Source organism: Antennarius striatus, chromosome 3 (genome assembly GCF_040054535.1).
Source record: "Antennarius striatus isolate MH-2024 chromosome 3, ASM4005453v1, whole genome shotgun sequence".
NCBI classification, from domain to species: Eukaryota; Metazoa; Chordata; class Actinopteri; order Lophiiformes; family Antennariidae; genus Antennarius; species Antennarius striatus.
Window position 1 is genome coordinate 23,634,579 of NC_090778.1, and position 12,697 is coordinate 23,647,275.

General features: G+C 38.7%; 2 protein-coding genes across 2 annotated transcripts in view; one reads left to right on the top strand and one right to left on the bottom strand.

Moving 5' to 3' along the window:
* vcana (versican a) overlaps positions 1 to 2,088 on the top strand; it is a 57,956-nt gene extending 55,868 nt beyond the window's left edge. Inside the window, exon 12 of the mRNA XM_068310826.1 lies at positions 83 to 2,088. Coding sequence (XP_068166927.1) covers positions 83 to 222 — 140 coding nt within the window. The 3' untranslated portion in view covers positions 223 to 2,088. The remainder of the gene's footprint in view (positions 1 to 82) is intronic.
* A 2,455-nt stretch (positions 2,089 to 4,543) lies between these two features.
* On the bottom strand, positions 4,544 to 12,114 carry hapln1a (hyaluronan and proteoglycan link protein 1a). Its single transcript, XM_068311161.1, has 4 exons — positions 11,863 to 12,114; positions 7,063 to 7,401; positions 6,287 to 6,586; positions 4,544 to 6,153 (listed from the first exon to the last, which is right to left on the bottom strand). The coding sequence occupies exons 1-4, from the start codon at positions 11,939 to 11,941 to the stop codon at positions 5,867 to 5,869; spliced, it is 1,005 nt and encodes a 334-aa protein (XP_068167262.1). The 5' UTR covers positions 11,942 to 12,114; the 3' UTR covers positions 4,544 to 5,866.
* Positions 12,115 to 12,697: the final 583 nt, after the last annotated feature.

A 12,697-nucleotide genomic window follows, 5' to 3' on the forward strand; every position in this document is an offset into this window, starting at 1 on the left:
AACCTTTTATCCAATTTTTGTCTGTGATACTTTTACGGATACTGTCATTGATTTAGAGCTAATATATGGTTTTCCTTGACAGCATCGAATTATCAGAGGAACTATTACAGAAGACATCAACAGAGCAGTCTTTACAGCATCAACAACTTCAGGACATGGCCGTATGACGCCGTTCAGTTTCACCAACAGCACTACCGGGGAAAAAGAGACAGGAGAACGTAAGCAGACAAGAAAGTGATTGCTGTTGCCATGGCGCAGCCTCCTAAGACGAAAGGACATGACTGATGCATGTGTGGAAAAAGGATTTTCAAAAGGAGAGGACAAGAGAAAACTCATCAAGTCAACACAGAAGATAGCATGTAGTTTTCTTGATTTGTGGATGACAATGGAATCTTTAAAGAGATGTTGACACATGACTTTTCTTATCAAGGGGCATTGTTTCACAACAATGCTGATATGGATAAAATACTTTCAGCTGGCTACTGGAAAAACAAAAAAGTATGCTCATCATTCTTTTTTAAATTGCAAGGTTTGTTACTTGACCGTAGGGTATCAAAACAATTAATTCGTGATTGTTGACTAATCCCGTCGTACACCAACTGTGCTACTTAGAATCACCATAAGTGTGCCTTATTCACAGGACAAACATGTTTTTGTGAAATTATAGCGCTTATGTTATGTAAAGGTTATGTAAAGGTTGTGTTGTTTTAATTTGGACTTCATTTTAATGCACATGCATGTGCATGTATATGTTTAGAAGTCCTCAATGTATCTTTATTCTGTTATGATATCCAACTTTAACTTCATTCAGTGAAGAGATCTTTGGCAATCATTGATCCAACAACTGACTCATAGGTACTATCAGGAGACTATCACAGACAACTTTTTCAATAATCTTTAAACCTTATCACTTGAGGCATATCATAGTCTGAAATATTATTTCATAGCTTTGGTAATGGTGGTTATTCTGACACCAGAATAATAGTCTGACTATGTCTGGGAAAGATTCACTTAGTCACTCAGTCAAGTGTTTGTAGTGGCAGCTTTCAAAGAACCAAATTATAACCTTCCATCAGCTACAGCCTTCACTGGATATCATCAGTGTCTTGTAAAGATAAATGTTTATGGAGAGATTTCTATAAAAATAATTTTTAAAAACACACAGATTAGTCTTTTGTATGATATTTTTACAATCTAATATGAGCATTTTCTCTAAGTACTTACTGACAAAGCCTTTATCCCATGATGGAAATTCATGTCCATCAACTATTTTAAAATGAAAGAAGGGAAGTGTGACTCCAGGAACCTATATTTTCTGCTCCTGTGTGCTCTGCGCATACCGTATAATTAGCTGTGACAGCATGTTTACAATAACTATAATGTTGTTCATAATTACATACCTAAAGTCTCGCTCTCATCTATTACTGTTCTGTTGGTTTTATAGGTAATTCTTGTCTTCAGCACACTTGACTTTCTGTTATTGTGGTCGGTTGGTATCAGCCATTCAGAGAATGTATTTTGTAAAATGCTCAGAAAGACTTGAACGTAACAACTTCTAAGGCAGAGATGCATATAATTTATTTTCAAGCTGCTTTTCACCTCTTTATTTCTTTTATAGTGTGGTTAAAATGTGATGATACTTCCACCTGACCCAGCAGGACTCTTCATTCAGTTTACTTTATGTACCACAAGACATCAACCAAAATCAACACCATCCAAATGCAATACAATGACAGTTAAACAATACTGAACAATCAAATGGACTTTTACATCTTTTTACATCGTTTATGCCAACAGTGGAGTGAAGAATTTGGAGGGCCACATTAGATGCAATTATGTTGCAGCCAATGATCATAAATATGGATGGTAACATGTGTTGCCAGCATATTTTAAAAACGGAAAATGTGTTTTTTCTGCCTCTGAATGTCTGTGTTTTATCCTTACATGCATATAACATTATTTTGTATTTATAACAGCTGTTTTCTATTTTACAATGTGAATGTCTGGGATATTTTTATTTTTTAATGAAATCAAATCTTCTTTTTTTCTCTGCTTTAAATCACCAAAGAAATAAATATATGAATATTATTTCCCGGTTACATTTAATTTGGAGTTTTCACAGTAATTTGGAGACATGCTCTTGGGGTGTGAATGTATGCTCTCTTTGTGTTTGTGTAAGTTTCCTCCAGATATTGTGGTTTCTTCTTAGACATGTTTAGCTGTTGGGAAAGATCTGTAACTCTTTTGATGAAGTTGTATCCTTTTAACAACGTTATTTTATCGTTTGCTGGAATGAGTTCCTGGTGGTGAGTTGGGTGAAGACAGCAGTACAGTACTTTCACCAGCAGGTTGCGCTGTCAGACAATTAGAGGCTTCTTTTTCTGAGGCAGCTATACTCCTGGGAACTATAAAGAAAATGTTTTCCGAGATCTGGGAATTATAGTCACTCTTCATGGAACATCAAAGAACTCATTGTCTTGTAAATGCATCAGGCTCACATGTGACACATGTGATAAAAATCAAACATCATACTACTTTCTTGGCAGACAGATGGTATATTCCAGAGGAAGCACATGGGAAGAGGAAACTTGACTTGCTGCAAGCATAGGGAGTACATGCTGAATCAAGGAGAAGAGATGCCTACGTGGCTGTACATCAAGAGCCCAGATCAGTGCTCATGGTATAAAATCAGAATAATTTAGTGTTCTTCAACGAGTGTTACAGTACCTTACGCAGGAGTGTGTTGTCAGTGTTCACACCGCTTAGCAGCATTAGACACCATTACTTGTGTAATAACATCAAGATACTCTATCAAATATCTGCAAGCATTTAAAAATACTGCAATTGTTAAGGATTATGCAATGCTGTCTAGGGTTTAGTTCTACTATAATCCCACCTGAGGGACATTGAGGGACTGCAGTGGTTGCTGTGGTTTTCCCTACGACTGCCTACTTTATCATTAAAGAACACTTCTGGTCTTATAATTAAAGGTTGCCTCAGCGTGAGTAAAACTCACATTCTTGCCTTGTGAAATCTGGATGTTCCACTGCTGATTGGCAAAAAACCCTAAAGCTCTCAGCCTTGGTATCCGCTGAGTTTGTTTTGGAAGTGAAGTGCACCATAGCTTTCACTCATAGCTTCATGGTATGAGCTCTTTGAGACCCATATTAAGACTTTTCCATGTTTGCATGCCTTATAAAGTTGTCTTTTTTTCTTCTTTTTTTTTTTACAGTGTAAGATTCAATCACATAGATACAATTTTAGCAAAACCTTAGCTGATTATAGAGGCCACTTAATAAATGCTTCGACGCACTGTCATGGAGCATATTCAACACACAAACACAAAACAAAATTAAATCATTGTAATACTATTTATTTCAGTGTTTTGAAGTTTGAAGGCTTAGTTTCGCCATTACCATTACTTTGGCCAGTGTCCACGGACACATTTTACAGAAAGTGTCCTGTTTTCCTATCAACATGTACCATTGTAGTTCCATAATAACAAGCAGAAGTACTTGGCGTACTTGAATGGAGGGAGTTCTTCAATGCGATAGTTAGATAGCTAGCTAGCTAAATGGATGGATGGGTAGATGGATGGATGGATAGACAAGAATCAGGATTCTGCAGCAATAAAATGGATACCGGTCTGTGTAACACTGGAGGACATGTAATTTCCTCTTTATCTAATTTCAGTTGACCAGTCTGCTCTGCAGATTCTAGTGTATGGCATCGCTGCTTCACCTCCCCTCCCTATCTACTTCACCTGCTAGTAACAGCATCCATCAGACGGGCTATGCTCAAAACCTGCCCCAATAAGCGAGTCTGTCTGGGAGAGCAGAGTAAGCCTGAGGCTGACTTCTTTTTCTGTTCTCTTCTGGTAATAGCAGCTATGTGCAGGGTTTGGATCGAGTGTGTTTCTTTCAAGAATATTTTAAGAAGTAAAATCCGATTTTAAGAGCAAAATGTAAGCACACATGCTTTTGATTGGTTTAACCACAAAAGTAAATCAAAGGAAATGTGCAGCTTCACTTTACCATCCACAGCACCCTTAAACTTCATCAACAGCTTGCACCATGAATCAGCAAAGTGAGGAAGCTTTCAAAGTGCTGAAGCATTACTATTTTGCACATTTATTGCATTTAAGTGTGCAATTATTTCTTTTTGTTTGCGTGGTTGTCCGTCTTTGTGTGTGGCTCTGCGGTGCACTGGCGTCATGCCCGGAGTGTCCCCCGCCTCACGCCCTATGCCAGCTGGGATAGGCTCCAGCTCCCCGTGACCCGCTATGGTGGACACAGCGGCAGAACATGGATGGATAGATGGATGTTATTGTTACTTTTTTTATAGCATTTTGTATGTTATTGTGATCCCCAAAGGTAAATTAAGAGAGCACACTCTAGTATTTTGTCAAACAAATACACTGCATGCTCATTAGTTTATCTTTGAAATTTATTTTGTGCTTTTTATTTAACAATTTCTCATTTTATTATATATTTGTCTTTTCCAATGTCTACCTGTCACTAAGCTTGCATCAAAGCTCTTTTCACCGTTGTGCATTTACATTTGTCTCGCATTTCACTGCTGTATTGACCTCAATCTGTCCTCATTCACATGCATTTCCACAACCACTCTTTAAGAATGTGGTACTTTTCCTTTTGTCTAATGCACTGGCGGGCTGGCAGTCTGACACTGAATTTGAAATAAGCCAATGAATACTGTCTGCTCCTAAATCCTTGCAGCGACCCTGGACTCATGCCAGATATGTAGACCATGGTCATGGCAGCTTAAGCAGTGCTGTCTAAATTTCTTCTAAAATCCCTCCATAGAATGCATGTTGATTTATTTCCAAGGAAAACAGTAGTCATTATTGAGCAAGGAACAACTTTTTAAAAAAGTTGAATTCTTTATTTGAAATTGAAAAAGTACACATTGATAAGAGTACCTTCAGTCGATTTCATGCACAGGTGTAACAGATTTTTTCACTTTTTCTTTTCACTTATTATTTTAAGCACTGTAACACATTACATGTAATTTGGACTAAGTACCATAAATCAGTGCCTAAATTTGGAGAAACCACCAGGGATGTGGTTGAAAAAGAAAAAAAAAATTGACTGTAATATCAGATTTATTGGTTATTTGAAGAAATTTTTATAACGGTGTCCTCTGAGTTATATCAGTAAAGTGTTGTGTTCAAGGATGTCCAGGATCTGTATTTCTTCTGGCTGCATGTATGTGCAAGATGTGCATTGTCTGAATCCGCATTTTATAAAAGAACATACTAAACAATCATCTGGAAGCAAAAAAAAAGCAAAAATGGTTGAGGAATATTGATGCGGAATAGGTCACAGTTTAACAAAACAATTACATTCATTCTTTGATGAAAATCAAATTGTTCTCAGCCTCTGAGTTTAACAGAAAGCTTGCACATTTTTTTTTACCTTTAGACAAATTCTAAAGCAGCGACCATCATTTGGATGTGAGAACAAATGCTCCAAACTTTTCAAACCTAAGCATCCTGTGGAGGATCAATGAAACCGGGATGATGTTAAGCTCATCAAGCTCATTTTGCTGTCATATATCACTCATGCATTAGCACTGTGGCCTTTTCCCCGACAGTCAGTATAAATGTAATGAATACATATGTAGACTAATACAATACTCATTGACTATAAAACATTTTGTCATTCATTGTACATGGATGGAATATCGTACAATATTCAAATTTAGGACTTACAAAAGGTGTTGAGGTCATACTAGTTTGGAGCCAAAACATTTTATTTTAGATTTAGATAGATTCAGTTTTGGGTTTCAATTACTGTGGTTGTTGTTGGTCTTTGGTGTTTCTGGTTACCTATCCAAATCTAAGCCCTCACTGATTTTTATAGCAGTAAACACCAAAAGACTTTTGCATTTTTTCAGGGAACCCAACAAAACGCACCGCAGCTTCTGTGGGGCTGCAGTTTCTGCGGGGCCTGGTAATGGGGTAACGGACGCTTCCGTCAGCAAGCCAGCCTGCATCACAGCGGTCGAAGCGGTCGATCTTCCATGCAGCAAAAATCTGGCCCACGTTGGCAATCTCTGCACCATCGTCCAAACATGCCTGCACGGCTTCATAAAACGACAGCCTCTCGGGTTGCTCAAGCCAATAGACATGTCCTGACAGCAGAGAAAACAAAACAGCTGGTAAGAAAAAGAGCAATTCTTCACAGAAGGACCCAAACAACATTTTGTGGCTCATACAAATGGACCTAAGCAAGGCCAAATACAGAAAATTTTGAATAAAACTTACCATTGACTGCTGGGGCAAAGCAGAACACATCAAAGAGGCTCTTCTTGTCACGACGGCCATAGTTTCTGAGACCAGGGCCATTTTTGACACCACCACAAGGCTCTCTGGGTTTGGTGATGGGATACTGCACTGTGCCATCATTCAACCAGCCTGCATTGCACCAATCCAAGCCACCCCTCCAGGCATTGTACAGCTGTTCATAACTGGCAACTAAAGCACCTTGATCCTTACAGGTCATCACAGCACTCTTGAAGTTCAGGTTGTAGCGGCCCAAAGGAGGAGAGTATGGGAACACAACACCTGCAGCAGGCACATTTGAAATTAATGTGATAAAATGTTAGTCAATGCATTCCATTAAAAAGATATGATCATTTGCAGGCTAAATTTAAAATTGTGCATTAAGAATGAACAAAACTACAAACTAGGTTAATATTATTCAGCTCAAATTACAAATGCATTTAGGATTAAATGTAGATTATATTATGTGGTGCAGCAGCGTTCCGACACCCAGCATTGATTCTGTGTGTTGTCATGCATGGTTTCCCAGATCTGTGTATAAATATGTAGATGTGCCTAAATTGCATGAAAAACAGTTTCTTGGAGAATGGCTCAGTTAAAAAAAAAGTATTCCCGCCAAAATCTGATGAGCAAATGTATATATGGCCCAGAAAACACGGGAAATATGTTTCTGTTTATTGAATATTGTCCAAATACAATCAAGACTGATTTGGTGTAGTGGTGTGTCTGTTCTGTACTGCAGTCAAAGCAACATTTACCTAGAGCCTCAGAACCTTTTAATGCCAAGATAACTTCTTGGACAGTGTCCTTCATGCCGTTGATAACCTCGCAGTGGTATTTTCCCACATCATCAAAGGTGACATCGTCTATTACGAGGGAGGCGTCTTCACTGTCTTGCTGCAGCAAATGCACACGATCCTCAAAGCTGCCATAGGTCTTCTTGTGGAATCCCATTGAAAGCAGAACATCCTCCTCTTCGTCACTGTCCTTTTTGGTCCATTTGACTCGGATACCAACATCACCAAAGGCCCCGCTGTCCTTGTGCAGGAGCCTGCAGGGCAGCGTGACATTTTCACCAAGATGAGCGAAAACCTTAGCTGGAAAGGATGAAAGCACAATATAATCTAATTAACAATTGTTGGTGATTATTATTATTCTTTAAAATTATTTTATGATGTTTGGATTCAAACAGGAATGCCTGTAGGTGTTTTATGCATGGTTTGCACCGATTGCCTTCAGAAGATTTTGGCGTGGTTTTGTACTTTTGACATTAGCTCTTGTAATAAAAATCGGAGGGAATATCAAAAAAAGAAAAAAAAGTATAATATACATCCCCTTTTTGTGATTTTTCCACATTTACCACATGATTACACATGTTCAGTTAAAGCTATGCTCACAAGCACAGCTATGAACGAGTCTTAGGGTATCCTGTTTAGTTTATGCAGCATTGGAGACAAGCCAATCCAGTCCCCAGAGCCAATTGTTCTCACCCCCCCCCCCCCTCCTTCTCTAACCTTCGAAATTGAATGCTTAGATTTCATCCGCTCCATCTGATTTGAGCATCAAGTGAATATCAAGATAAGTAAGCAGATAATAGTGATGTAGACAAAATTAATAACTTTTTGCATTCAGGTATTTCTATATTTGCCCTGTATGTTCTCTCTCTGATATCCACATCCAAATTTGGGCACCACGTAACTCAAAACAGAAGGTCATTTTATGTCTTTCTGTGGGTTCCCACAGTCTTGACCTCTTTGCTTGGACCACAAGGCTCGCTTTGTTCTGGTTTGTGGCCTGTATCCAGAAAAAATAATAAGCACCAGATGTATGGATGCACATGGCTTTTGACCTCCATCACCTTGGTTATAGACCTGAGACATAAACCTTTTGAGTTGACTCATACTCTACTACAAATGGGACTTGCCAGAATCACACTGAGACTTGTTTAAATCTGCTTGCCTTTGAAGCGTTGCAAACATAATCATGATTCTAATGCAAGTGAGCAGTTTTAAAGTGAATAGAGGTTTAGTTTTTCTAACAATTATCCCTTGATTGTTCATGTCTTGCATTTAGTAAAAACCTTAAGTGGATCTTCTTCTGATTTATGTTTCTTCCACTTTCCACATGGTTAACAGAAAATAATTGGAACCACTAGAGCCCTTCTGTCCATGCTGATTATGCCATATTGCGCCCCCCCCCGACCCACACATATAGGAGTGACACCAAAGGACGTCTAATCAGCAGCATGGTTAAATGTTCCAATGCCCGCTACAAACCGCAGAGTGCACGTGTATGGTCTTTGCTCAGGGGAGCTCAGATCATTAAAATCAAGCTCTGCTGCAGAAGGATTCAATTTTCGGAAGCCCCAGTGACTAAGCTAATCTACCCTTCCGTCCACTTTTTCTTCCGTTTTTAATGTTACATGACATGATTTAATCATCAATCATCACACAACGTAACCCTACTTGCCTCATGAGCGGAAACCAGATGCCAGGTAGCCCTTTTTGCTCCTGCTTACTAGTAATGTTGTTAAAAGGAGGGTAAATTTTAAGAGCAGCGTGAATAAGCTTCATTTCTATGCATTCTGTCATTTCTGAATGACTCACATCTTTACTCTTCCTCATAACTTCTCAACATGGGTAATAGGTTTGTGAAGTGGAATTGAAACCAAAAGGGGTTTAGAATGACTAAATGGCTCATCATGCTAATGCCAGTTTATGATATATTGAGTCTTCAGCGACGCCTGCGAATTTCAGTAAATTAGGGTAGATAGAATTAAACTGATACATTCATTATAATGTCTCATGAAAACACTGTTCTCTCTAGAGATGAAAATCAACCACTGGATGTGGTTTTTAATCCTGAAATGTGAGACAAGAAGAGGGAATTGATTAAAACATCACAACTCACGGCGGTGAAAAGCTATTGCAAACTGCTAAGTGTATGCTAACCTAATATTTAATCAATTACTTAATGAAAGAACAATAAAGAAATCTGAGACGTATCATACACTCTAGACCAACCTTGAATGTAATGATGCCAGAGAGAGACTGGTAGCAGACAGGAAGGCAGTCACGTTGAAAGTAATCCTCTGCTCTTTCCTGTTCCTACAATTACTGGCAGACATTTGTCCCACAGGAGAGTGTAAGCGCTACCATGTGAGGCACACTAGACTCATAAAGTTACAGCCTGTTGTGTGTACTCAGCCTTACTGGAAAAGAAAGGAGGCTCTTTTTTTGTCAGACTTTTGACATACTAGATCCCATTCTGTAGGTGGTCAAACCTGCTGTGAAATGATCACTTTTAATACAAAAGTGGCATAAATCTAAACCTTTTGCCATGTGCAGATGCAAACATAAAGAGTAAAAAGAAGTCAGTGAACATGTGCACAACAATAAAATCCCTGCAGCTGCAATCAGCCAAGTTCTACTGCCGTTTTATGACCTAAAACAAATCTCTCTCACAATGGTAAAAGTCATACTACAGGCTGATTGTAACCATGTGCTACACTGAGACATCAAACATTTGAAATTTACAGCGTCATTTCTACTCACTGACCTTTATGTTTATAAATTTCAAAAGCATAATCACACTGTTAAATTGGCAAAAACCCCCAAAAAACCCCACTTAATTTATAAATGAAGAAAACAATTTGCTGAACTGTGAAAGGATTTGAGCGAATGCACAATGAGCAAACGCCCTCTGACGGAGCAGCTGCAGACATGGGATGCGTCACACCGCCTCACAGCTTTATTTTCTTCTGCTGTTGGCCTATTTGTGTCAATATGGTGAGAAAATTAACAAGGGCAGCTGGGAAAAATACAGCAGTCTGACTCCTACACACTGGACTCCTCCCTGATCCTCCTTCATGATAGGAGCAGAGGTACTTGGGTTTATGTATGTAATTCTCAGCACACATTTACAGACTACCATCTCAATAATGTGAATTAATTCACAGTATGAAATACCATAATATATTACTCAAATAAAAAAAATGATCATCTTCTGACAGGTAGATATTTTAAACTCATGCCCCAGTCTCAGCTCATTTTCCACCCGGCTCTATAGCAACCAGACCAAGCCTCAGTGACCAACAACTACAGCAAGCATTAGGCGTAACACACTATTACCTCACAGGGAAAAACAGAGTCATTTGGCTGCTGTTCAACATGGGGCATACGTTTGGGTGAGGGTCGTTAATCTTAACTCAACTCCTGTCATGGTGCCGGTTATTGTGGCAGATTTCCAAAGGCTCCCTATGCCAGACTGAATCAGTGGGTATAAGGGCGGGCAACGCCTCATGAGCAGAATACACTCCTCACATGGCTAATAAAAGCGACTCTTTGCGGAATAATCGAGTTGGCTGGAGCCGAGTCAATGCTTTTCACAATATAGACAGTGCAGATCATGTAAATTCATACACAAAATCTCTGGTCAGTGGGAGTATTTTCACCACCTGTATGAAAAAGCTTCCCTTACAAATTTGCTCTCTACATACATACCCCTTCCTTTGATCGAGGAGCCGCCAGGTCCTTAATTTGACATCTACTGAGTCAGCTCACAGAGCTGCTGAAAGCTCATTGAATATCACTCATATAACTTTAGAACCTCTACTGGAGCCAGCCATGGTTTGTTTTCTTCCTCACCACAGCAGTAGATCTATTTCAGTATTTCATTGCTCGCAGTTGCAACAACCATCTAAGTGTGTCATCCTGTTGGCAGGTGAATTTGAATTATAACAGCCTCATGATGGAGAGCAGGTGCTCTCTGAAAAAATCTCTTTTTAAAAAAAAATTATTTTCTGCCTGCCACAGGAGGAAGAGAGAACATTGAAATAGACAAAAAAAAGTTCTACAGAGGCATGGACATCTTTTCACAATGGTTCTGTTAATACAATTTTAATAAAACTACATGGAAAAGAAGTTCATGTTTTCCTGAAATCTAGAGATTCATCTCTGTCATTCCTATGTTATCATGAGATCCTATAGATTCACATCAACTACTACAATATCAAGAACATGAATCTCTCTTCAGACACTAAAGGCGAGAGAAAGATGACCTACTCAAAAAACTAAGCATTTATTAAATATTTATTGATTATTTATTAATCTAATCTTCCTCTTTTTTGAACTTATGATTTTTTCTTTACTATTTGAAGTCCTAAAACACTAAAAAAAATGTTTAAAAAGATGTGTGACTCCAGAGGGTTAATTAATGGTGTGGTCTTCATTACTTTATGCCGGCAGAGAGCCACTGGGAATTGACAGGATTTGCAGTTTCCACTAGCCAGCCCATGCTGTGCTAGTCCACAGGCAGCAAATCAATGAGTCAATGGTGAGTCACATTGTGTCTGTGTGTGTTGCCCTCGAGACACCGTTACCTACTGCTACAATGATTTGTCATTACATATGCCTAAAATTCTGGTACCACTTTACGCACAGGGTTCCACGCACGGCTCGTAAGGATTGTTGGACAAAAACAGACATGAGTTAACAAAAGATGGTCGTAAATACAAGACCATCCGGGAATTTAAATATCAGAACAAATTTGAATCTTACCTGTTGGTAGTGAGGTACTGCTGTCTGCAATGACAACCAGGATCAGGGATATTATTGCAATGCACTGCACAGTTTTCATTTTCTTTTTCTATCACACAAAGGGCCCTCTTCAAAAAAAAAAGTCAAACTTAAAAAAAAACTGCACTGAGTTGCACTGTTAGAGCTGGACAATATCTTGAACTACTTTTTCTTCTCCTTTAATCTTTATTCATCTAGCTCTTGCTTTTTTTTTTCTGTCTGCTCCACAGCCACTCGTGGTGCTACTATAAAACTTGGGCTCCTCAGTGGTCCAGACAAGTGCCTTTTATTGTAGCCTTGGATGGTGGAGACCACTCCCCCCACCCATCACTCATTGCCAAATGCGACTTAATTCTGGCTGTCCTGTGCCAAATAATTTACAAAAGAATACTTTCCCACCGTTGGTGGAATACAGATGATCGATCTGTAGATAATTAGATTACCTAAAGCACACTGATTCCTGTGAGGAATTCATTTCACTAAAGTGCTAAATAATGCCCCTAATATTGATCAAATAGGTATTTATGATCACTTGAAGCAGTGAGTAAAACATCCTGAAATGTATGAATTTTTTATGCATAACAACCTTTTGCCCCAGGACTCACTGTATTAACTATTATTTGTTCTGATTTATACCAACTTTAATGATTATTTATAATTTTTATGCTCTCTGTGATATGCTTCAATGACCCAAATCAAGATGAATTCATGCTATATCTTACATATTTTGTGCTTTGGTTTGAAGTCTTTAAATGGCCTATGCTATTTGTCCATGTACACGCACACACAGATTCATGAACACACTTGTGATATCTAC

Excerpts from the sequence above, each read along its gene's own strand:
- hapln1a (XM_068311161.1), bottom strand. The coding sequence starts at position 11,941 with ATGAAAACTGTGCAGTGCATTGCAATAATATCCCTGATCCTGGTTGTC. Across the intron at positions 7,402-11,862 it reads CAGTACCTCACTACCAACAG|CTAAGGTTTTCGCTCATCTT; the intron begins GTAAGATTCAAA and ends CATCCTTTCCAG. Across the intron at positions 6,154-6,286 it reads CTTTGCCCCAGCAGTCAATG|GACATGTCTATTGGCTTGAG; the intron begins GTAAGTTTTATT and ends CTCTGCTGTCAG.